The sequence below is a fragment of the Oryctolagus cuniculus genome, chromosome 17 (genome assembly GCF_964237555.1).
Source record: "Oryctolagus cuniculus chromosome 17, mOryCun1.1, whole genome shotgun sequence".
Taxonomy (NCBI): domain Eukaryota; kingdom Metazoa; phylum Chordata; class Mammalia; order Lagomorpha; family Leporidae; genus Oryctolagus; species Oryctolagus cuniculus.
Window position 1 is genome coordinate 27,789,103 of NC_091448.1, and position 27,385 is coordinate 27,816,487.

The window sequence follows — 27,385 nt, forward strand, 5'->3', positions numbered from 1 at the left end:
TTGGCTTCAGATCAGCCCAGCTCTGACCATTGTGGCCACTTGGGGAGTGGACCAGCAGATGGAAGACTTCTGTCTCTCTCTGCCTCTGCCTCTCTGTAACTCTGCCTTTAAAATAATTTTAAAAATCTTAAAAAATGATTTTTTTAAAAAGAACAACATGGTTTTTCTTTGACCAGTATTTATCTGGGACTACAAGAACTATTTTAATTTATTATGCAAGAAATTTATTATTTAATAAACAATGTTTAGTGATTTCACAATTTAGATGCATTTTGAAGCTTTTGCCATAATTTGAAATCCAGTTATATGTGTAATTCATAGGCACACTGCTATTACATCTAAAATTTAACTTCTTAGCTAAATACGGCCAAAACTAACTCACGCTAAAGTCCACAGCTGGGCAGAAAAAATAGCAAAAACTTTAATTATAGTCTCATTTACACTTCTATTTTGAAGCCCATTCATAAATTAATTTTAACTCAGTGCCTCTGCCTTAAATCAAGCCATAAGAACTTGTCAGAAAATGACAGGGCTTAAATATCTGCATATATGTTTGAAATTTCTACACTTTGATTCCTTTATGAAAATTTCCACATAGTGCTGTGTGGGTGAGGCTCCAATGCACAGACAACGATGTTGGTCTCTGAATGTGGCCAAGAGTCTACACTCCGCAATGTTCATTTATTGTATAAGCCAAAATAGAAGTCCTCATTAAGACGGTTGACCTTCAACCCCTTGCACAGCAGTACTGGAGTTCGATGTAAGGAAGAAAGCACTGAACAGGAACAGCAGGAAGCCCAAGTATGGGTGGATGCTCTACAGAGTGGCCTTAGGCCAATCTTAATCTGCGGAGATGGGCATTGGACTATTTCAAGCTTTGTTCCCTCCCTGTACTCTGCCATTATGTAAGACCATTTACCTAGAATGTCTTAAAGCAGCTTAGTTGAAGTGAGTCGCTCCCAAAATTTTGCATAGTATAGCTGTATTAGTGAGGAAAGAAGCTGTGTGCAACCTTCCTAGATGACTATTTTTTTTTTAATAAATTAAACATGAGGGCCAACATTGTGGTGTGCAGCAGGTAAAGCTGCCACCTGCAATGTCAGCATCTCATATGGATGTGGGTTTGTGTCCCAGCTGCTCCACTTCTGACCCAGCTCCCTGCTAATGGTCTGGGAAAAGCCACGGAAGATGACCCAAGTGTTTGGGCCCCTGTCACCCATGTGGAAGACCCAGATGCAGCTCAAGGCTCCTGGTTTTGGAAAGCCCAACCCTGGCTATTGTGGCCATTTGGGGTGTAAATCAGTCGATGGAGTATCTTTGTCTCTCCTCCTTCTGTAACTCTGACTTTCAAATAAATCAATCTTAAAGACAATATGGATGCCTTTGTACTAATTACCAAGAGTATTGGGCATCCTCAAAGATACTAAATATCAGCCAGTGCCGTCTGTCATTTGCAGCCACACCATCCTCCATACTGATCCTTGACCTTGGCAAACATGCTTGACCTCACTGTCTCCACACTGGATGCCTCTCCATCTGATAGCCCCTTGGTTCACATCCTCGCCCTCTTAGGATTCTGCTCAAATGTCACTTTTTCAGAAACCCTTCCCTGCCTGCCTGTTGCAGGCCCTCCCTTCACCTTTCCCGTAACACCTGCATTGAGTTTCTCTGCTTATCCTGCAGATCTGTCTTCTCCCTTCTCCAACCTTTTCTGTGTCTTCAAAGGCAGAACTGCATGGATTATAACAACTGAGCTCCCTGGCATTCTGACTTCTAGTTGAGTTTGGCCAACAGGGAGGCACTAGCAAAGGACTGGAGGGACTCGAGGAGAGAGAAGCCTGAGTTTTATTTTTCAGCATCTGTCCCTGCAGAGCCAGGGTTGAAAACAGCTGCTTCGATCTCCCACAGCCACACTCCTTTTTGGGTGCGCTCTTACTTTCACAGCTGCTGTTCCTCTTGGCTTGGGTCACTGCTTCCTCCCTTGGGGGAGCAATCTCCCATTAGGAACCCCTGGACTGCATCACTATTCTGTGTGTTCGTCCCAAATGCTGCCCTGATTTCTACACACAGCTCTTCATAGTATCCTCAGAGCCTCCCTTTGAGTATGCCATTTGCTTCTTCCCGAGACCCTGATGGGCACAGCATTTATCACCATGAAATATACCATCCCTTTATATTGATAGTCTCTTTCCTGTCATGTGAATGTTCAATTCCAAAGGGCAAATGTTTACATCTGTTTTTGTTAGTGTCCCCTGCTATAAGCCCAGTGCACAGCATCTGGTAGGCACTCAAGTAGTTCCCAATAAGAAGAAGAAGAATGTTTTGTTCCTGGACTGTGAAGAATTGCTTTGAACATTCTTCTCCAGAATTCACTAGTTTAAGGCAAAAGCTGTATCATTTTCCACCTGATTTTACTAAGTCTTGGACTAATTTAGCGTAATTCCCATCTAATACAGAGCTCTGATTATTTTAAATCTCACGAAATGTAATTTAGTATCAAACCCTCCTGGACCTGCCTACTTGCCTCCCACAAGATCCCTCTAATAATGGCCCTAGCAGATATTAAGCCAGTCACAGGAAGGACCTTATTAGTCCACCTTCCCATGCTCTGTTTGAGTTAACAGACCTGTCATTCTCCCTCCTGATTTCTGCTCTAAGAGCTCTTCTTTCTTCCAATAAGGAAGCGAAAAAACTGCCTAGAATGGCAAAGAACTTGGCTCACTCATGTTCTCTCTACTCACAACTGCAGAAAATCCATCAAAATCTTATTCTCCAGCTCAGTTACTTAATTTGCATACAATGCTCTATTATTTAATTAACTTACAACTCATAGGGCTTAGTTGCCTTAATCGGACTTAAAATTTTTCCTTAGTAGCAAGATCCTTATAGCAGAAATGCTGATTAAAAAGAAAATGATGTCTTTAAAAATCAGAAGCACAAATAAATCCTTTTTTATCCCTCATGGGAAAATTTGGGTGAGTGCCTCTTGATGAGTTGCTGTGTACCTATTAAACATCAGTTCTTTGCTTTGGGAAGAACCAGATCGGTTTTCACATACGCCTAAATTTCTTTGCTCGGCATTAAGCAATGGCTGCAGCTGGATTCTAAGAGTGGCTAGTGGACTGAACAGAATCTGATCTTCAAGGCAACCTCAGAGAACCTGCTGAGGTTGCCTCAGGAGGGAGAAAGCGCGAGGTGAGAAACTGCTGAATCGAACATCCTGGGGGAAGCGTTCTGTAAACACAATAACCTCCCTGTGCATGTGGCTCCGTTTTTAAATGCTGTGCTCATCGCTAGCTATATATAGCGGCATGAGTAAGAGTTTTCTCATCGTGGTTTTAAGTTTCTCGAGCTGTAAGTCAAAACATTGTGATTCTTCAACAGCCTTTGGGAAGGAGAGGAAATTAACTGCCGACGTTATTAAAGCGGAATTCCACTTTCTATTGCAACCAATGTGAATTAACTTGCACAAAAGATACATGTAAGCTAAGATACCATTTACTCTCACTTGAATAGCGTCTATATTTTCCCACTGGTCGCAGTGGTCTGGCCCACCAGTGTGGTATGAGTCTGCAAGAGCTGTTCTAATAAGCACTGCAATCCGGTTGTCTTCAGCAACAGCAATGTGCTGTCTCACAGTTCTGGAGGCCGGAAGTTTGAGGTCAAAGGTAATCACAGCTTGGTTTCTTCTGCAGACTCTGAAGGAGAACTTGTTGTATGTCTATCTTCCAGCTTCTGCAACTTTGCCCATCTTTGGTGTTTGCTGGTTTCTCTATCACCCATCTTGGCCCTCTATCTTAAAAAAAATATATGTATTTTCTCTCTCCCGGCAAGATGGCGGAATAGGAAGGGAGCACACTGATAGTCTGGGGAGAGATAGTTTAATAAAAGTGGAGATACTGCAGGTTCAAGGAAGAGTAGGGGAGGAAACAGCAGAAGAAACTCTTCCGGAACGCGTGACTCACAGCGGACCTGCGTGGACAGCGTGGGAGCCCACAGTTTGGGACATCAGCGGCAGACTCAACACACCAGCGCTGGAACGCGAGGTGAGCCGAACCTCAATAGCCCGAGACACCGGCAGGCAAGCGGAGAGAGGAGACTAGAGGGAACGACCCCCCGGGGGGGGGAAGTTCACAAGGCTAACTGGAAGAGAGAGAGAGAGAGAGAGAAAAAAAAAAGGGTGACTCTAGTACGGACACGGGTTTCTCTCTCTCCGCTCACCTCTCAAGGGCGAGCAAGACAAAGAGCAGGCGCCATCTTGGACATACGTCATAAGCAGAGCGACCTCAGGTCTGCACCGGCCCTGAGCCTAGCAGAAAAACCTGACTCTGGGCGGGGTGAATTAACAGGAGATTAGGAGCTAGTAAATTTGTGGTGCTACTGAACTGAGACTGTGAAAAAAGAGACGGTGGGGGAGAGAACTCACGGAATTCACGTGAGCACTCTCCAGAGACGCTACAATTCCGTAACTTTGGCAACCCAGTGAGAGGCTGAAGGAGAATTTGAGCCCACTCTGAGGGCCGAACAGATTCCCTGTGGGGATCTTGGGAAAGAGCTTCCGATCTCTGGCTCCTGTGGGTATATCATTTGCCTGCTAACTACCTCCAACTTCATTCAGCTGTGCGGAATTACTTCCCTTTTGAATCAAAAAAAAAAAAAAAAAGAAAGAAAGAGAGAGAGAGAGATTTACCACGCCTAACCTGGGAGTGTCACCTTTGGCACACCAAACAGAGCTCTCAGGCCACACCCATCTCAAGCCCTAAGGCTCCATCAAAAACAGATAGTCCACTTAATCTAGAGTCATAGTATAACAAGAAAAAGCACCACAGTGAAGAAACCAAATATCTCCAATATGCCAAATAACAAACGCAAAAACCGAGGTAATAAAAACAAGGAAGTCACCATGACGCCCTCAAATGAAAAAGACACCCCAATTCAAGATTATGAAGATGATGACATAGAAGAAATGCAAGAAGCAGATCTCAAAAAATTGATAAGAACATTAAGAAGTTCTCAAAAACAAATTCTGGAACTACACAAATCCTTAATGGACAAGATAGAAAATCTCTCTCGTGAAAATGAAATATTAAGGAGGAATCAAAATGAAACGAAACAACTAGTACAACAGGAAACTGTGATAGTGACTGAAGTGAAGAATTCAATAGATCAAATGAAAAACACAATAGAGAGCCTTACAAACAGAATGGGTGAAGCAGAAGAGAGAATATCGGACTTAGAAGACAGAGAACAGGAAAGGATACAGTCAGACCAAAGAAAAGAAGAGGAAATTAGAAATCTGAAACATATTGTCGGGAATCTTCAGGATACTATTAAAAAAACCAACATTCGGGTTCTAGGAGTTCCTGAAGGCATGGAGAGGGAGAAAGGATTAGAAGGCCTTTTTAGTGAGATATTAGCAGAAAATTTCCCAGGTTTGGAGAAGGACAGAGAAATCCTAGTACAGGAAGCCCACAGAACCCCTAATAAACACGACCAAAAGAGATCCTCACCACGACACGTTGTAATTAAACTCTCCACAGTGAAACATAAAGAAAAGATCCTAAAATGTGCAAGAGAGAAACGTCAGATTACTCTCAGAGGATCTCCAATCAGACTCACAGCTGACTTCTCATCAGAAACTCTAAAAGCTAGGAGGGAATGGCGAGATATAGCCCAGGTACTAAGAGAGAACAACTGCCAGCCCAGAATATTATATCCTGCCAAGCTATCATTTGTGAATGAAGGTGAAATAAAGACTTTTCATTGCAAACAGAAATTGAAAGAATTTGTTGCCACTCGTCCAGCCCTGCAAAAGATGCTTAAAGATGTGTTACACACAGAAACACAGAAACATGGTCATCAATATGAAAGAAGGTAAAGGAAGGAAACCAAGGAAGGAAACCTCACAGCAAAAGATCACAGGGAATTCAAAGCATATATTAGAACTTATCTTTGGCAAATGGCAGGGCAAAGTTACCACTTATCATTAGTCACTTTGAATGTGAATGGCCTGAACTGTCCAGTTAAAAGACACCAATTGGCTGATTGGGTTAAGGAACAAAACCCATCTATATGCTGCTTACAAGAAACACATCTTTCCAACAAAGATCCATACAGACTGAAAGTGAAAGGCTGGAAAAAGATATACCATGCCAACAGAAATGAAAAAAGAGCGGGCGTAGCCATCTTAATATCGGACAACATAAACTTTACCACAAAAACTGTTAAGAGAGACAAAGAGGGACACTATATCATGATTAAGGGATCAATTCAACAGGAAGATATAACAATTATCAATGTATATGCACCTAACTACAGGGCACCAGTTTATCTAAAAGATTTATTAACGGACTTAAAGGGAGACTTAGACCCCAATACAGTAGTACTGGGGGACTTCAATACTCCACTCTCAGAAATAGACAGATCATCCGGTCAGAAGATCAACAAGGATACAGTAGATTTAAACGACACTATAGCCCAAATGGATCTAACAGATATATACAGAACTTTCAATCCTACAGCTAAAGATTTTACATTCTTCTCAGCAGTACATGGAAGCTTCTCTAGGATTGACCACATACTAGGCCATAAAGCAAGTCTGAGCAAATTCAAAAGAATTAGAATCATACCATGCAGCTTCTCAGACCATAAAGGAATGAAGTTGGAAATTAGTAACTCAGGAATCCCTAGAGCATACGCAAACACATGGAGATTGAACAACATGCTCCTGAATGAACACTGGGTCATTCAAGAAATCAAAAGAGAAATCAAAAGCTTTCTGGAAGTAAATGAGGATAACAGCACAACATACCAAAACTTATGGGACACAGCAAAAGCAGTGTTAAGAGGAAAGTTTATATCAATAGGTGCCTACATCAAGAAATTGGAAAGACACCAAATAGATGAGCTTTCAATTCACCTCAAGGATCTAGAAAACCTACAGCAAATCAGACCCAAATCTAGTAGGAGAAGAGAAATCATTAAAATCAGAGAAGAAATCAACAGGATTGAATCAAGAAAAACATTACAAAAAATCAGCCAAACGAAGAGCTGGTTTTTTGAAAAAATAAACAAAATTGACACCCCATTGGCACAACTAACTAAAAAAAGAAGAGAAAAGACCCAAATCAATAAAATCAGAGATGAAAAAGGAAATGTAACAACAGACACCACAGAAATAAAAAGAATCATCAGAAATTACTACAAGGACTTGTATGCCAGCAAACAGGGAAACCTATCAGAAATGGATAGATTCCTGGACACATGCAACCTGCCTAAATTGAACCAGGAAGACATCGAAAACCTAAACAGACCCATAACTGAGACAGAAATTGAAACAGTAATAAAGGCCCTCCCAACAAAGAAAAGCCCAGGACCAGATGGATTCACTGCTGAATTCTACCAGACGTTTAAAGAAGAACTGACTCCAATTCTTCTCAAACTATTCAGAACAATCGAAGAAGAGGGAGTCCTCCCAAATTCTTTCTATGAAGCCAGCATCACCTTAATTCCTAAGCCAGAGAAAGATGCAGCACTGAAAGAGAATTACAGACCAATATCCCTGATGAACATAGATGCAAAAATCCTCAATAAAATTCTCGCCAATAGAATGCAACAACACATCAGAAAGATCATCCACCCAGACCAAGTGGGATTTATCCCTGGTATGCAGGGATGGTTTAATGTGCGCAAGACAATCAATGTGATACACCACATTAACAGACTGCAGAAGAAAAACCATATGATTCTCTCAATAGATGCCGAGAAAGCATTTGATAAAATACAACACCCGTTCATGATGAAAACTCTAAGCAAACTGGGTTTGGAAGGAACATTCCTCAATACAATCAAAGCAATCTATGAAAAACCCACAGCCAACATCCTATTGAATGGGGAAAAGTTGGAAGCATTTCCACTGAAATCTGGAACCAGACAGGGATGCCCACTCTCACCACTGCTATTCAATATAGTTCTGGAAGTTCTAGCCAGAGCTATTAGGCAAGAAAAAGTAATTAAAGGGATACAAATTGGGAAGGAAGAACTCAAACTATCCCTCTTTGCAGATGACATGATTCTGTATTTAGGGGACCCAAAGAACTCTACTAAGAGACTATTGGAACTCATAGAAGAGTTTGGAAAAGTAGCAGGGTATAAAATCAATGCACAAAAATCAACAGCCTTTGTATACACAGACAATGCCATGGCTGAGGAAGAACTTCTAAGATCAATCCCATTCACAATAGCTACAAAAACAATCAAATACCTTGGAATAAACTTAACCAAAGAAGTTAAAGATCTCTACGATGAAAATTACAAAACCTTAAAGAAAGAAATAGAAGAGGATACCAAGAAATGGAAAAATCTTCCATGCTCATGGATTGGAAGAATCAATATCATCAAAATGTCCATTCTCCCAAAAGCAATTTACAGATTCAATGCAATACCAATCAAGATACCGAAGACCTTCTTCTCAGATCTGGAAAAAATGGTGCTGAAATTTATATGGAGGCACAAGAGACCTCGAATAGCTAAAGCAATCTTGTACAACAAAAACAAAGCCGGAGGCATCACAATACCAGATTTCAAGACATACTACAGGGCAGTTGTAATTAAAACAGCATGGTACTGGTACAGAAACAGATGGATAGACCAATGGAACAGAATTGAAACACCAGAAACCAACCCAAACATATACAGCCAACTTATATTTGATCAAGGATCTAAAACTAATTCCTGGAGCAAGGACAGTCTATTCAATAAATGGTGCTGGGAAAATTGGATTTCCACGTGCAGAAGCATGAAGCAAGACCCCTACCTTACACCTTACACAAAAATCCACTCAACATGGATTAAAGACCTAAATCTACGACCTGACACCATCAAGTTACTAGAGAACATTGGAGAAACCCTTCAAGATATTGGCACAGGCAAAGAATTTCTGGAAAAGACCCGGGAGGCACAGGCAGTCAAAGCCAAAATCAACTATTGGGATTGCATCAAATTGAGAAGTTTCTGTACTGCAAAAGAAACAGTCAGGAGAGTGAAGAGACAACCGACAGAATGGGAAAAAATATTTGCAAACTATGCAACAGATAAAGGGTTAATAACCAGAATCTACAAAGAGATCAAGAAACTCCACAAAAACAAAACCAACAACCCACTTAAGAGATGGGCCAAGGACCTCAATAGACATTTTTCAAAAGAGGAAATCCAAATGGCCAACAGGCACATGAAAAAATGTTCAAGGTCATTAGCAATCAGGGAAATGCAAATCAAAACCACAATGAGGTTTCACCTCACCCCGGTTAGAATGGCTCACATGCAGAAATCTACCAACAACAGATGCTGGCGAGGATGTGGGGAAAAAGGGACACTAACCCACTGTTGGTGGGAATGCAAGCTGGTCAAGCCACTATGGAAGTCAGTCTGGAGATTCCTCAGAAACCTGAAGATAACCCTACCGTTCGACCCAGCCATCCCACTCCTTGGAATTTACCCAAAGGAATTTAAATTGGCAAACAAAAAAGCGGCCTGCACCCTAATGTTTATTGCAGCTCAATTCACAATAGCTAAGACCTGGAACCAACCTAAATGCCCATCAACGATAGACTGGATAAAGAAATTATGGGATATGTACTCTTTAGAATACTATACCGCAGTAAGAAACAACGAAATCCAGTCATTTGCAACAAAATGGAGGAATCTGGAACACATCATGCTGAGTGAAATAAGCCAGTCCCAAAGGGACAAATACCATATGTTCTCCCTGATCGGTGACGACTGACTGAACACCAAGAGGGAAACCTGTTGGAGTGAGGTGGACACTATGGGAAATGGTGGCTTGATCAGCATAGCCCTGACTGTTAATGAACAACTTAATACATTATCCCTCTTAGTAGTTTTTTTTATCTGTTCTACTTAATATGACTGGTTTAGATCTGTAATTGATGCACAGTTATTCTTAAGTGTTGAAAATTAACTGAAATGTGATCCCTGTTGAACATGGTGGTGGGAATGGGAGAGGGAAGAGATGTATAATTTGGGACATGCTCAGGCTGACTTGCCCCAAGTGGTGGAGTTGGAAGCATACCAGGGGATTCCAATTCAATCCCATCGAGGTGGCATGTACCAATGCCATCTCACTGTTCCAGGTGATCAGTTTCAGTTCACAGTTGGTCATGGTGAAGGGACTGGGAGTCAAAGGGAACACATAGACAAGTCTAGTACCTGCTAACGCTAACCGATGGAGTAAATAAAGGGGAGAGTGATCCAACATGGGAAGTGAGATACTCAGCAGACTCATAGAATGGCAGATGTCCTAAATAGCACTCTGGCCTCAGAATCAGCCCTAAAGGCATTCGGAGCTGGCTGAAAAGCTCATGAGAGTATTTCAGGCATGGAAAGCCAAGACACTCTGGCAAAAGATCTCTGCGAGTGAGATCCCAGTGGAAAGAACAGGTCATCAAAGAAGGAGGTACCTTTCTCTGAAGGGAGGAGAGAACCTCCACTTTGACTATGACCTTGTCTAAACAAGATAAGAGTCGGAGAACTCAGAGGGCTTCCATAGCCTTGGAAACTCATGACTGGAGCATAGGGAGATTACTGATGCCATAGACAGGAGTGTCAATTGGTAAAGTCAACAACAGGAGTCACTGTGGACTTACTCCTCATGTAGGATCTCTATCCTTAATGTGCTGTACATTGAGATTTAATGCTATAACGAGTACTCAAACAGTATATTTCACTTTGTGTTTCTATGGGGGTGCAAACTGTTGAAATCCTTACTTAATGCATACTAAACTGATCCTCTGTAAAAAAAAAAAAAAAAAAAGAAAAAAAAAAAAGAAATTATCAATTCCCAACTTGACTCTCACTGGGATTAAACATGACAATAGGTCTGCTCTGATTTCAACATCATTTAAAAAAATCATCTATTATTTTTCACTTTATGTTTCTGTGTGGGAGCAAACTGTTGAAATCCATACTTAATGTATACTAAGCTGATCTTCTGTATATCGAGATAATCGAAAATGAATCATGATGTGAATGGAAGGGGAGAGGGAGTGGGAAAGGGGAGGGTTGCGGGTGGGAGGGACGGTATGGGGGGGAAGCCATTGTAATCCATAAGTCGTACTTTGGAAAATTATATGCATTAAATAAAAGTTTAAAAAAAAAAAAATATATGTATTTGAAAGGCAGAGTGATAGAAAAAGGGAGACACGTACACAGATCTTTCATTCATTGGTTCACTCCTCAAATGGCTGGGGCTGGTCCAGGCTAAAGCCAGGAACCTTCAGCTCCATCTGGTGTCCCATGTGGGTTGCAGGGACCCAAGTACTTGCTTCTGCTGTTTTCTCAGGGACATTATCAGGGAAGTGGATCTCAAGCAGGGCAACAGCACTTGAGCTGGTACTGCGATGTGGAATGCTGGTATCAAAAGTGGTGGCTTGGCTGGCTCCCCGGCTCACTAGGCTAATGCTCTGCCTTGCGGCGCCAGTACACCGGGTTGTAGTCCCGGTTGGGGCGCCGGATTCTGTCCCGGTTGCCCCTCTTTCAGGCCAGCTCTCTACTGTGGCCCGGGAGTGCAGTGGAGGATGGCCCAAGTCCTTGGGCCCTGCACCCGCATGGGAGACCAGGAGAAGCACCTGGCTCCTGGCTTCGGATCAGTGTGATGCGCCAGCCGTGGCGGCCATTGGAGGGTGAACCAAAGGCAAAAAAGAAGACCTTTCTCTCTCTCTCTCTCTCTCTCACTATCCACTCTGCCTGTCAAAAACAAACAAAAACAAAAACAAAAACAAAAAACAAAAAAAAAACAACAAACACTAAAGTTAAAAATAAAGCACGTATGCCATTTCAATTTTGGATTCAAATTCCAATGTTGTCTTCCTTGTATTCATATTGTTCTGAGCAAGCAGTTAGAAATTTTAAAGGTTCATACACATCCCAGCATTTACCTTCTTTTTCTCTATGTCTCCTTTGAAATGTAAATTTGATGGACTATTCACAGGCCAACCCTCTCTGCACAAGCTTTTCCAGGTATTTGAGACATTCACTGCTTTGTACTCAGCACATGGTCACAAAACACAAGCAAATGAGGACAGATCATCTCAGACCCTGCAGAGTCAGAGTCGCATAAACACAGGATTCGAATGAGCGTAGACGATTTCTGAATAAGGCCTTCTGTTTTAAGAAAAGAAAACTATGATGCTAGGTCCTGGTGCAGGTTCAAAACCCTGGGTATGCTGATCCCAACCAGAATTCAGACACCTGTAGGGTCTGGCATTGATTCAATAAGAGAATGACCAGCAAGAAAGAGGTTCTGATCAGACGGCTTTTATCCCCCGTTCTCTGAAGACAGAAAGGTCATTAAGATGCATAAGAGAGACTGCAAAGGAGCGCGATTCTGTGCAACAGGGATATTCAGAATTGTTAAAGTGGAAACCCTGGTGCCTTTCACAGGCTTACAGCAGCTCCTCTGTAAGGGAATGAAAAGAGGGCCCATGTCGCGGGGCGAGGCTTCTTTCTATAGAGACCCCATTACAGCGCCAGAGGAAAGAACGTCCACTGCTCACAGGGAGTCTGTGTGAAGCATAATGCATGCTTCTATTCCAGCTGTCAGGATTCACAAAAGAGATAGGAAGTTGGAGGCTCTGTTACTGATGACCTTCCCACAGAATATGCCGCATCTCGTTTTTAAAAATAGCCTCACTCCTGGGTGGAGTATTTGATGGCTTCAGAAAGGAATTGAAAGTTTTGGGAGAAGTCTTGAATAAAGAGTAGAAAAGAGGAAAGCAAAGGGGGTGGAGGAGAAGAGAGACGCTGGCCTCACAGCTCTGGTTCTTGCTCTTTTTAGACCTCAAAGCAGTCATCTCTTTGACCTCAGCACCTCATCACCTCTGAGTGGTTCCTTGATGGCCTCAGCTCATCCTCTGCCCGTTCTCCACACCGCTATTCAGGCTGGATTTTGTCACTGTCCAAGGGAGCTTTTTTGATCTACACATCCGAAGACCCATATTCCGCAGCATGGCCTGCCACATCCTTCTCCAAAACCCAACTCCAGCTACAGTCGCATTTCCTGCTCCACCGGTACAGGTAACTCACAGCCTAGCCACACTGGCCGCTTGCCTCTCCTCTAACACGCGCTTTGTGTCCACTCCTGAGCGCGCCCTTTGCTCTTCTCCAATAACATGCTCCTCATGAATGTGGAGCTTCTGACCTGAGTCCTTTTATTAGAAATCCTCATTCGGAAAAAAAATTCTTCTCCCTGATCTCAGAACTCAAGAGGTCTCAGAACCTCCTACTTTAAGCTCTTGTTTTTGTATTAGATCTAAACACAAAGCCATGTTTAAACTGAGGACAGATCTAAACATTTTAAAAACTTTTGGTCCAAATTTTAGATTTCCAAGAAAGGTTGTAGAAAGTTCCCACCCAATACCTTCAAGAATCAGAAAATTTTACTAGAAAAAATATAAAGAATACTAATAGAAACATCTATATAAGGGAGTCTTTATAAAGTTCATGGAAATGTGTATTGTGAGAAAATTATGCATGTATTTCAAGACTTTTGGGGACCAAAATAAACTTATTTTTTAATCCCACTTATCGCAATTTTTTCATAGTACCCTCATACACCACCTACTATTTTTAGGAAATCTGAACTTTTATCATTCTGCTCCAGTTTTTAAATAAGACATAAAACATCACTGTTGTTTCTAAAAGTCCTTTATATACTTCTGATAATTTTTACTCATCAGAATGAATCACTTTCTTGAATTCCTGTGTTTATAGTTAGCACGATTTCATATGTTTACTACACAGGCATGGATCCCTGAAATGATACATGACTGTGTTGCATGTCAGAAAATATTACATGTCTAAACATATCTCTGTATCTGTCTCTGGTATCATTCAGTATACATTTTGATTTTCACTCAATATTGTGATTTTGTAGCTCTAGTTCATTCACTCAATCTTCTATAGAGTATTTTATTGTATGGATGTATAATTATTTATTCTCCTCAAACACTAGACATTCCAGGTTTGCATTTGGTTTTTCAGTGTGGACCAAGAGAGACACGTAACGATGCACATTGCGCTGCTGCTTATATCCACAAAAGCAGGAATCAAAATTGGATTGATTTATTAACTGTTACACTTTGCTACCCCTGAACATCACTAAGCCCTTAGGGAAGGGAAAAAAATTAAGGAGACACCAAAATAATATTTTGGCAGTGGTGAGAGGCTTCTCATTCTGTATGGTTCAGGAAAAAAAAAAAAAAAAACCTTCTTATTTTTTAGACCAATAATAAAGCTGAGGATTTTTTTTTAGACTCACACCAAAAGCATACAGGACTCTGCAGCATTTTTTAGGGAAATACTCTTGCATAGGGGTTCCTTAGATATCTAAGCCCTGCCATATCTCATGAATGGAGGCGGGAAATGCTGTTCCTCCCATTATACAAAATAGAATTAAGTCCAAAGTGTACCTGGAGTTTTATATCTTTAAAACCTAGTTTTGTGTATCTAGTTACGGTCCAAATTGCTTTAATATTTTCTTAAAATCCAGGATACATGAGATTATTTTTCCCCAGTTTTAAAATATGCCTATAAATAATTTTACAGAATAAAAGGGAATAGACCAGCCCTATGATTTTCTGAGCTAATTAAAGTAGAATTGGATTATGTTTCTTAATGATTTTATACAAATTGAAAGGAAGGCAAGACATGTTACTTCAGGGTGTTCCGGCAGGAAAATAGATGCCTTGTATGAGCTCAATCCACCCTGGGACATTTGCATTTATTACTGTTTTCTTTCTGGTTATTATGAGGGTACCGAACCACACAGGCAAAGTGGTAAGACGCTGAGGTAAGGGGAGGTGTGTTACTAAGGAATTAGTTGCTATTCCTTAGGAGGGAGGGAGTAAGGAAGACAGGGGGAGAGGGGGAGCTAGAAGGGTTCCCTGGGGGAGGAGGTTGGCAGGAGGTGCTTTCCACCCAGAGGGAGCATGAGAGCACAGGTATCAAGAAGTAACAAACTCCCACTGTCTCTCTCCCAGGTACCCCAGCAATAGCACATCTGATAATAGGCAGGCAGCTAGCTAGGTCTACAGAGCCAGAAGTCACAGCCCCTGCCCCGCCACGCCCCATGCACCCTCCTGCTTGTCAAAGTGCCCATTTTCCCATGATGCATCTGTGGCAGGCAGGACGGGGATGCATTTGAGATAAAAGGAAGTAGAAGGCAGGAGAGGGCTTTTCTTTCCTCCTTGGACCTTTCTCAGAGGTACTGCACTCATCTTTGCAGTGCCCTGATGGAGCTTCTCCACTCGGTCACCCCGTTGTTCTCAGACAGACCTTCCCAACCACGGGCACCATTTTCAGTTCTTTTCTCCCTAGTTGATAGGCAAGTGGCCCACTTATTCGTGTACTTCTCTGGTTAGGGCAGTTCACACTTTCAGGTAAATGTACTTTTATTCCCCCACTGCCAAATAAACTGTTTCTATTTGCCCATACTACCTTCTCTGCTCAGTATTTCTATCTCTGTAGGAGAAAAGAATCTGAAATACAAATTCATAAATTCATTGCCCATAGCAAGTCCTGATTTCCAGTTTGGTCAATTCACAAATGAAGATATCAGAGAAATAATACAACTTGGGTTCAAGAGAATAGAAAAGCACAATGCACCACACATCAGTCATTCTGAGCTATTTCCTCCGCCTAAGTATGCCCTGCCCTTGTGCACCTGCACGTCTCATACCACTGCTTGGAAGGGCATTTCTTCTGCTCTCCACTTCTCCGTGGCCCAGTGCCTCCTGAAAGCTCACTGTAAGCACAAGCTCTCTAGCAAACCTTCCTCACTTCCTTCTGGAAGGGCGAACTGTTCCTGTATATGTTTTCAGAGGAACCTGTTTCTGTCTCTGTAAAATACAGCGCTCAGCACAGTCTGCAAAACAACCTCGTAAATTGCGCATGTGTGTGTCCTCTACTCTTAGAAGACAGGAACTCATCGAATTCACTGATGTAGTCCCCTCACTGGCACCGTGTCAATATGCAGTAAGCGTTCAATGTGAAGTTCATTAAATGATAGGCTGAAAAGGAAACAGCATTAGAAATTGGGGTGATGAATGGATCTTGGCAGTGTAATTGCCTCAAACTTCATTTTTTAAAAAATAATTAGCATTAATTTCTTGGGATCTACTAAAAGATTAGGTTCATCTTCTTAGGCAAGGGATCAAAATTGTGTCTGTTTGAGTGGGTTCATGGGGCTATTGCTCATCAATATTGTTCACAAATTGTGTTCAAAGTGGACCAGTTTATGTCATATCCCTCAACTTCCCTAGACAGTATATGGTGATTTTTTTTGATTAAATAAACAGCTCAAAAGTGTGCTGCAGAAATAAAACTTAACAGGCAAGAAGAGAAATATCAGAGCCAGAGATTTTAAATGGTTGTTATTTCCCCCTCAACTTCATGGTTTTTCAAATAATTATGAAAGTCTTTTCCTTAGGTAGTATCTGAGGTGTCCCTCCCCCTTATTTATGGAAAAGAGAAGTGACCATTTGCAAAGAAGTCATAATTTTAAAACTCAAATATAATTGGCAAATATACTTCTGATGTAAAAGCAAAGCAAAGCAAACACACAAGCAAGTATAAAACAAGAAAAAAAAAAAAAACAAACAAAACCAAGAGTACCAACAGAGAGACAAGAACCATGTAATTTAGTTTGGTTACATTTCTAGCTACCATAGAGCAAACTCCGACCGCCCTCCATCTCCCATTTGATACAAATAAAAATGTGAACAAAGGATTCAGAAAAATAAATAGGAGGTAAATTGGGGAAGAGGAATCAAAATTGAAAATAGAACCAATATGGCAGTGAATGTACTGATATTTTCTTTTTCTTCCTGATTATCTCATTTGGACTTAGAGAATTCCAAATCCCAAAACTGTGTAGCAGACAGAGACAGAAAAAGCCCAAGAAAAACATATGCGTTTTTCAGTCTACAGGACCATGAAGAGTCTTTAGAATGGAGGCGGTTGGAGGAAATCCATGTCCCCACCCCCCCGCCCCCAAAACACACACACTTGCTAATTTTACTCATCTGGCTCCATCCCAGACAAGCCTTATTGACAAAACCATACACAAGTGGAAGCAGAAGTTATGTATATAACTAGACTCTGAAAGACACACTCTCTGAGCAGAGGAACTGCAAAACTGGATCTCTGTGGTTCATACTGTGTGTGTGTGTGTGTGTGTGTAAAAATCCTCATTAATTTTCTCTACCCCTTATCACAGTGAAAATCCTGACTTTGAAGATAGAAGACCCAGGATGGGAGCCCCTGGGGACTAGTGAGTGAGAGAAATCATGGAGAGGGAGATGGCAGAGATAATGAGCCCTACATTTCTGTATGACGCTACAGGTTCATTGCTGAGCTGCACATATACTGAAATTACATAAGGCATCATGGAAAATTCTTCAAGAATTGATACAAAGGAAAAGCTCAGGTTGGAGCTAGCGCTGTGGTATAGCAGGTAAAGCCACTCCCTGCAGTGCTGGAATCCCATATGGGCACTGGTTCAAGCCCCGGGTGCTCCACTTCTGATCCAGCTCTCTGCTATGGCCTGGGAAAGCAGTGGAAGATGGCGGAAATCCTTGAGCCCCTGCACGCTTTTGGGAGATCTGGAAGAAGCCCCTGGCTCCTGGCTTCGGATCAGCACAGCTCTGGCTATTGTGGCCAACTGGGGAGTGAACCCTCCCTCCCTCACTCCCCCCCCACCTCTCCTTTAATGTTTAACTCTTTCAAATAAAAATTAAAAAATAAATAAAATAGAGATTCTCATGATCTACAGCAATTAAAAAGCTCAGGTTGATTTCTGAGTGGCATGTGTGTGAAGCATATAGCACTAAACAGGATATGAAAACTAAGTGTACATCAGAATGAAAGCCTACAGAAGGGAGGCAAGAACCATAGCAGGTTGATTACCTGTAAATACAAATAAAAAACAAAACCAATTAAAAGGAAAATACTCACTAAGAGATTTTTTTAACAGGACCACAATCTCAAACATAACATTCAAAATATCCAGGATATAATCCAGAATGATTTCACAAAAATAATCAGAAAAATCTCTACTCTCAAGGAATTCTGAGCAAATTGACAGCAATTTCTAAGGTGACTCATGAATTGAAATTATTGGACAAAACTTTTAAAGCGGTGATTTAAACTATCTTCTATGCAGTAAGAGAACATCTTTTGAAATGAATGGAAAGATAGATATCCTTTTGAAAGAAACAGGAAATATAGAGTCCTTGAACATTGAAATCGATCAATTAATTACCCTTACTGGAAAAAAAAATGGACACAGTCTCAGAGTCTGTGGGAGAGGTCTTGCATTTGTGTCACTAGAATTCCAAAAGGAAAGGAGAAAGAGATTGATGCAAAAAAAAAAAATAGCTGAAAACTTGTCTGATAAAAGATTAATACCCAGAACATGAAAGGAACTCAAAAAACTCAATAGCAAGAAAGATAACCAATCAAGAAATGGATAAATGACCCGAAATGTATCTCAAAAGAAGAAATACAAATGGCCAACACACATTTGAGTAAGTGCTCAATATCAATAGGTGTCAGGCAAATGCACCTCAAACCCAGGAAATCCTACCTCTTCCCAGGTAGAATGGCTATTATAAAAAGATAAAAAGTAACAAATGCTGTCAAGAATGTAGAGGAAGTGGAAGTCCTACACACTGTGGGTAGAAATGGAAATTCGCACGGCCACTACGGAAAACAGTATGGGAATTCCTTTAAACACTAAAAACAGAATTACCATATGATCTAGCAATGCCACTGCTGGGTATATGTCCAGAAGACATGACACTATTTTATCAAAGCGATACCTGAACTACCATGTTTATTGAAGAATGATTCAATTGTGGTGTCATAAATAGATAAAAAGATAAAGAAAACATGGTATATACATGTATTGGGAAATTATTCTGCCATTAAAAATGAAATTCTATAACTTGCAGCAAAAGGGATGGAACTAGTGGATACTACATTCAACGAAATGGGCCAAATGCAGAAAGATAAATACCACATACCCTTGTTCATATGTGGAAGCTAAAAAATACTCCTCAATCTCATTATGAACAAGCAATTACTAGAGGCCAGGAGGGGTGGTGGGGGGGGGGGGAGGGAGAGAAGCTGGATAACCAACAGCAAACTGGAGCTGGATAGAAGAGTAAGTTCCTAATGCTGCACAGCACAGCGAGTGACTATAGTTGCAATAATCTATGACATATTTTCTGAGCAGATAGGAGAGGCTCCAAGGCTGCCATCATCCAGTAATGGCAGAAAGGGGGCTATATGAATAATGCTGATTTGATCAGTACAGACTGCAAACAGGTATCGAAATGTTACACTGTAGTCCAAAAGCATAATTATTAATTTTTAAAGTTTTATAAAGTAAAAGAAAAATACAAAGAGAAAAAAAAGGAAGAGGAACAGGGTTGGACAAGGAATTGTCAATTATTTTCTTTCCACTGTAGTGTAAGCTCATCTCACTAGAACTTCAGTTAACTCCGGAAATGGGCAATCTGGCATGTAGTAGACTTGCAAAACATATTTGTTGACAGACCAAAAAAAAAAAGTCTCAAACTTGGTGAAAGGCACAAATTTACAAATGTAAGAGTCAGACAAATCCAAAAAGAGAAAAACACATGTAGACTCATGTAATCAATCTGGTAAAATTCAAAGATATTTATAGGATATTATATAGGAGAACAAGGATTCAAATCATAGAATATTTTAATGGAAATCACAGAGGCCAGAAGATAATATAATAATCTGCCTACAGAGCTTAAAGCAAGTAATTATTAACTTAGAATTTTATATCTATCAAAATACCCTTCAGAAAAACCACAAAATAAGGGCATTCTTAGGTGAACAAAAGCAGCTAACAGAATTCACAGCAGCACACCTACTCTAAAAACGATAAAAGAAGTTCTTCATGAAGAAGAGAAATGGTTCGAGAGGGAAACCTGGAATGTGGAGAATGAAGGGAAAAAAAGTGAGATGGTAACTACCTGAGTAAACCAACAGCCTCTTAGGGTCTTAAATACATGTATGACCATTTTCTGATAGAGCTTCAGTGTTTATATAGGCGCACTTCCCTTGGTAACTAAGGCATTAAGGAGGGAGAGTAAAGGAATCTACATGGCTGTCTTGTTTCTGCATTTGTATTTAAAGGGTAAAATATGAACTGTGGGCTTTGGACAGTTAGCGCATGTGCAAGTATCTTTGGATTCCCTGCAGCAATCTGTTTGAAATATCATCTAAGCTGTCTTGTAAACACACACCAGCCTGCTGTCTGTGCTTTATCTCCTGTCAACCTCTGGCCAGCTCTCCACGCACCACCCAGGCCACAGTGAACGAAGGACAATAATGTGGCTACCAATTATTGGCCAGCAGCTGTGTGACAGATGTCATCACATCCCACACAAGAGGTATTATCTATTTACAGATAAAGAAACTGATGCTCATCTGGGTTAAACACCTTATCCAAGGCCGAATACCATTTCAGTGGCCTGAGCTGAGAGTGTACTGTTACTGTGCCTTAGTCTAAAGGCTGTACCCTTTCTATTATAGCACCTCATACCTTTGTATTTTACCTATAATATTCCTTCCAACTTGATGTCTTTTCTCATCTTATTTCTTCCAAATTCTTATGACTTACAAGTCTTGGAGGAGAACAGCATCTCTCTGAAATGTCTTCCCCGACCTGCTGTGAGCATAGTGAATTTGAAGAATAGATTCCAACACGACACAGCCCATTTCTTATTTAAACTCAACTCTGTATTTATTTTTCCACCCTTATGGATATTCACCGAATACTCTTTGTGTGCCAGGTACTATGTTAAGCAGTGGATATTAAATCAAAACGAAATAAATAAGTAAAGGAACCCTTAAGGAACTTTTTGTGGGAATTATGAATAGGACATAAGCAGAAAAGTCCACTCCAGACAAGGAGAAATAAAATAAGAAAAATTATGCCCCAAGAAATGACTTTCTCTGCCCCTGAAATGCTGTTTACTTCTTTTCACAGTTTTCTGACAGTCCATGTTGGATACACCACCTGCAGTGAGGCAGCCGAAGCATATGGAGTTACTGATTGGGCTGTTGGTGGAGTAATAGAAGTTCACAAAACAGTAGAGCAATGAGAAAGAAGGGGCGAGATAGAACACACCTCGGGCCACTTGAGATTTTGCATTAAATAGAATTTTTACAGCCTCCTTAATTAAAAGATACTATGCAAGGCTGAGTGAAATTGTGCAATTCCAAGCTACTCAGGCTAAGTCTTTACTTCATTTAAATCCTATTAAAGCACAATCTTCTCAAATATTCTTTTATGATATCTGGAAACTTTGATTCTTCAATTTAATATTATGGGAGTGTAGATTAAAAATATAAATGAAAAACAGAGAATTTCTCTGAAAAAAAGGCATTTCTTGGAGGAAATAAAAAAAAAAAAAACAAAGCTCTGCACAAAGAAAAGGAATACTTTAGTTTTTTTTTTTTAAATTTATTTGAAGTATGAGGAAGAGAGAATAGCGAGTCCCAAATCTGAATTACAAGCTGCAGCATATTTGAACATTTCATCCTATGTGGCTTTCATAGTGGCAAAGTGATTCTGCTATCACCCTGCATATGTTTTATAGAGTAAAGCATACATGCATTACTACATCAATTCTAAAGTGCCAGTCTGGCTCATTCAGAATTATTCAGCCTACTGGCTCTCATAGGATAAGCATGAGAAACATCCATCTCTTTTGTGATCTAAAGCATCATTCTTTCCAAAGTTACTAGGGCAAATTCTTCAAAGATTCTTCTACATTTTATTCTAAAGAGACTCATTATTTTGTTTATCTTGCTTATCACAAGTTACAGATCAGCTTCATTTGCTCTACTGCTAGTTCCTTGTTAAATAAACACTGAAGATTAAAAACACATATATTCCAGGACTGACTCAGAGGCTTAGGGAAGCCGAGCAGCAAGCCACAATACCAGGGAGATTTCAGACAGGGAGTAGAAACAGAAGAAAGAGCGGGCAATAAGTGATGAAAATTTCTAGACTATCCCATGGATTTGCATGGGAATAACTTCCCTCCTTATGATAAAGTGGAGCTTACATGTTTATTAGTGTGATCTAATCAGGGGTTTAAAATAATATCATACAGAGCGGCGCGACAGCGGCTTGGTCCCGAGCAGCCCAGCCCGCCAGGTCCCCCGCAGCCCACGCAGTCCACGCCCGCCTCCCAGCCATGCGCTCCATCCAGCTCCTCAGCGCCTTCTGCCTCCTGGCGGTGGCCCTGGCGGCCGAGGTGAAGAAGCCCGCGGCGGCGGCAGCACCCGGCACCGCGGAGAAGCTGAGCCCCAAGGCGACCACGCTGGCCGAGCGCAGCGCCAACCTGGCCTTCAGCCTGTACCAGGCCATGGCCAAGGACCAGGCGGTGGAGAACATCCTGCTGTCGCCCATGGTGGTGGCCTCCTCTCTGGGGCTCGTATAGCAGGGCAGCAAGGCGGCCAAGGCGTCGCAGGCCAAGGCGGTGCTGAGCGCCCAGCAGCTGCGCGATGAGGAGGTGCACGCGGGCCTGGGCGAGCTGCGGCGCTCCCTGAACAACTCCACGGTGCACAACGTGACCTGGAAGCTGGGCAGCCGTCTGTACGGGCCCAGCTCGGTGAGCTTCGCCGACGACTTCGTGCGCAGCAGCAAGCAGCATTACAACTGCGAGCACTCCAAGATCAACTTCCGCGACAAGCGCAGCGCCCTGCAGTGCATCAACGAGGGGGCGGCGCAGACCACCTACGGCAAGCTGCCCGAGGTCACCAAGGACGTGGAGCGCACGGACGGCGCGCTGCTCGTCAATGCCATGTTCTTCAAGCCGCACTGGGATGAGAAGTTCCACAAGATGGTGGACAACCGCGGCTTCATGGTGACCCGTTCCTACACCGTGGGTGTCACAATGATGCACCGGACAGGCCTCTACAACTACTATGACGATGAGAAGGAGAAGCTGCAGATGGTGGAGATGCCCTTGGCCCACAAGCTGTCCAGCCTCATCATCATCATGCCCCACCACGTGGAGCCGCTCGAGCGCCTGGAGAAGCTGCTGACCAAAGAGCAGCTGAAGACCTGGATGGGGAAGATGCCGAAGAAGGCAGTGGCCATCTCCCTGCCCAAGGGCGTGGTGGAGGTGACCCATGACCTGCAGAAACACCTGGCCGGGCTAGGCCTGACCGAGGCCATGGACAAGAACAAGGCGGACCTGTCGCGCATGTCGGGCAAGAAGGACCTGTACCTGGCCAGCGTGTTCCACGCCACCGCCTTCGAGTGGGACACGGATGGCAACCCTTCAACCAGGACATCTATGGGCGCGAGGAGCTGCACAGCCCCAAGCTCTTCTATGCTGACCACCCCTTCACCTTCCTGGTGCGCGACGCCCAGAGCGGCTCCCTGCTCTTCATCGGGCGCCTGGTCCGGCCCAAGGGCGACAAGATGCGGGACGAGTTGTAGGGCCCCCGGGTGGGCACGGGGTGGCAGGAGACGGTCACAGGCTCCTGAGACACATGGGTGCTACTGGGGGGGTGGGCAGGGAGGGCCCAGCCTTGGGTGGTCCACGGGGTGGGGGTGGGAAGACAGAGACCCAGTTCCCTGCTGGAATTCCCTACGCTTGGCCACGGCCCCCAGATGCCACGGTGCAGAGCCCTCCCGCCCTGCCCCCTGAGACGTGGCTAAACCTGCCTCCATCAGTGTTCATATTTATGGCCATGAACCGCCTCACCTGTGAGGGCACACGGAGCCACAGTCCAGCTGGGCCCCTGCCCCTGCCCCACCACCACCTCTAGCCCCTCCCCGGCTCCCCCCACCTCTCCCGCTGTCCTCAACAACAGTAGGTGCTGCAGCTGCCAGCAGTGGCCCTGGCCCCAGGGAGGGGATGGGGACACAGCCCATAGGAGGGGCCCCGGGCAGGCTCTGGCTTCATGGGGAACAAACTTTTGGGGTCATTTTGTGTGTGTGTGTGTTTTTTTTTGTTTTTTGTTTTTTTTTTTTTTAGTGTTTCAAAGAGGGGGAGGGAAGGGGGGGCACAAGCCTTTCTTGCTGTCAGACCAAGAACTTATTTGTACAAGTGTTTTTCAATAAAATTTTTCCAAGGAGAAAAAAAAATAATATCATACAAGAAATTCTAGGGCAAACTTCCTTAAATGATTTAGTAGCTAAAGACCTAGATGTTTTTTTTTTCCTTCAGTTGAGTAATTTTGAAGAGTCTTGAACTAATAATGAGAAAGTCTTGAAATAAACCTAGAATATGGCTTGTGCATTTTTAAAGGCAGCTGCAAGCTTAAAGTTTCTTACCCATAAAAGGCATCAACATGCTGACCATCTGCATAGGCTTAGGAGCAAAAAAAAAAAAAAAAATGGTATCACACTCCTATGAAAAAAAATCTATGTGTGTGTGAGCTATGGAGCCCTAATCATGTGCAGAAGAAAGCTTTAGAAGGTTTAGCTTGTCCTTGTTGCTGGGGAAAGCCTGGTCAGCGTTCCCTAGAAAGGATGCATCTGGAGAACATCCACTATGAACAGTTATCATTTGCTTACCTGAACTTGTGCTATTTCAGATAACATTGTTGTCTGAGTGACAGTTCTTTTACACTAACTTAGTAGTAATAAAAGAGAATTTTAACATATTGGAAACATTAAAAAATTTTTCTTGGTGTCCTTTGAACTTTCCATTTCCACCACTTTAAAAAGAATCCATATATTACATGACATGCTGCCTCATTAAAAATTATTTGTTTATACACAAACGCAAGCCACTAGGGATCTATTTTAGTACCTAGCTATTATAGCATATATCAAAATAATTTTAAAATATTTTCTTAGAAATTAAAAAAAATTGTATGATGGAAAATCTTATCACTTAAAACTTACTCCTAGTTAATATTAGTTATTTCCTTATTCTACCAACTTGATTGAGTTCCTTTAGATTTTTAGACATGCATTCGACTAAGTAAAGAGATTTAAAAAAATACGTCCACATACAATCGTTTAATCTCAAGCACCTTATAGGATCAGAAGGGAAAGTCTGAGCATATCCAAATATAAAACCAAGTAGAACTGAAAATAATAGAAAATGTGACAGGTGTGTTATATAAGGAAAGGCTGATGCTTAAGGAGTTAGACAAAGAACAAGGTTTCAGAAGACACATGGGATCACTCTGTGTCCCTCACCTGTTTTCTGGTTTTACGAAGTTTCATACTGCAAGTGATAACTCCTTTTGGTGAACAAAACAATGCTGTGGTCATAATTTACCTTGTTTCACTTTTTATATTCACTGATATTCACGAATTCTCAATTCAGTTTTCCAATCCTGTGTCTACACTCTATAAACTCAGGAGTATGCATGGTATTCTGACTTAAGTACTGTATACTCCATCTTTCTGAATATCTAAGAGCTAGAAAACCCACTTGTGTCTTTCACTTCTGTTCTAGAGATTGTTAAGGCAGTCGATAGAGAGTAGGACTCCTTCCTTAGAAGGGGTCCATCTAAGCAAGGAGGCAGACTCAAGAACAAATTTAATATACTGTGATATGATCACAAAGTACTGCAGGAGCAACAGGGTCTCTCATTTGAAAACAGCATGCTCTCCTGAATTCTTGAAAACTGTTTTCAAAAAATTTACTTTTTTTTATTTGATCGAGAGAACGAGTAAGCAAGCTCCCATCTGCCCCTTCACTCCCCAAAAGCCCAGGAACCAGGTCTCCCACATAGGCGACAGGGACCCAACTCCTTTAGCCATCACCTGCTGCCTCTCAGGGTGTAATTAGCAGCAAGCTGAAATTGACAGCAAAACTGGGACTTGAACCCAGGCACTTGGAAACATGGGAGTCTCAAGTGGCATCCTAATTTCTGTGCAAGCTGCTTGCACCATGAAAACTATATTAAAACAGGTGACAAAAAAATGAAATACCCAGCATGGTGTGTTAATCTTTTCACCTCTAAAGATGAAAGACTAAATGGGTAGTTAAAGGCAAGAGGTAATGAGGAACCCAAATGAACCAGAAACCCAAGACCCAACCCACAGTGAGCAGTGCTGAAACACAGTGTCAAAGCCGATGGCCACCTTACTTCCTGCTGTGTAATGTCATCTGTGGCAAGTGCTGTTTAAATCAAGGGACCATCTAAATGCTACCCAAATAAAAACAGGGATAAATTGCAAGCAGAACTGTAGACGTCCATTCATTCACTTCAGGCTGATGTGACTCTCTATTACCCCACCAAATAGATTAGAAAATGCTACAAATTGGGTCTGTGCAGTACTGACCAGTTGACAAGCAGCAGCACTGTATAGGGAGAAAATCGAATAAAACACCAGGAAATCTGTTCCTGCTATCCCGGGGTAATGAATATTAGACCGTAACAGCAATTCAACTAGAAGTAGCTATTTTCAGACCTTGGCAGGAGAGAGCACAAGGGTGTGATTTTGAGAGAAGAAAAACACAAGGCGGCTTCCACATTTATCCTGAAGTTTTGGGAGAGGACACATTCTGAGCCCTGGCTTCTAATGTAGAGCCAGACCGGACAGCAGCATTCTCAACTGGGCGAAGGAAACAGGCTGGGCCACACGGCAGATGGGAATCTTCAGGAAAGGTGCAGAGACTGGAGCTTCGCAGATAGGAGCTCCATAAATCTGCCTAGGACTCAATGAGACTTTCATCAATACTCTGTTTTATATATGCAAGACTGTTATACAGGAGGATACCACAGCTAACAACGAATGGTATGTTTCAAATAGCTAGAAGAGAGGATTTTGAATGTTCTCACAACAAAGATTAAGTGTTAAGGTGATGATATGCTAATCACTCTGATTAGATTATCACATATTATAGATGTGTTGAGATATCACCTTGCACCTCATAAATATGCACATTAATTATGGATGAATAAAACTTTAAAAATACTAGATGGTGAAATATGAAATGTAACTAGGAGGTAAAATGTGAAAGATTTAGACGTGAAAATGGTGCTCTAATTAGTAGATAAGGAATTTAAAATTTGCTATAATAAATCTATTCAACTTTTTTAAAAAGGCATAAACATAATTTCATTAAATAGATACTACAAAAAAGAACGAAATTGAAATTTGAAAACGGAAACCATGATATTTAAGTGGAAAAAGAAAGTTGGATAACCTTAACAATTTATGCACAATGAAAAATAAAATGCCAGTTAACACAAAGTCAGGATAAAAAGAATTATACAAACTCAAAAAACTGCTGTAAATATGCAAGAAGTCCCTGTGACCTGTGGGACAGTATCAAACAAT

The 27,385-nt window shown here is 41.9% G+C and overlaps 2 protein-coding genes across 2 annotated transcripts in view; one reads left to right on the forward strand and one right to left on the reverse strand.

Moving 5' to 3' along the window:
• Positions 1-27,385, reverse strand: part of CA10 (carbonic anhydrase 10) — a 584,651-nt gene that overhangs the window by 347,278 nt on the left and 209,988 nt on the right. The window lies entirely within an intron of this gene.
• On the forward strand, positions 22,241-24,196 carry LOC100345019 (serpin H1). The gene is given in 2 exon segments (XM_008271777.4): positions 22,241-23,403; positions 23,406-24,196. Coding segments are annotated over 2 exon segments (1,251 nt in total). The 5' UTR covers positions 22,241-22,319; the 3' UTR covers positions 23,573-24,196.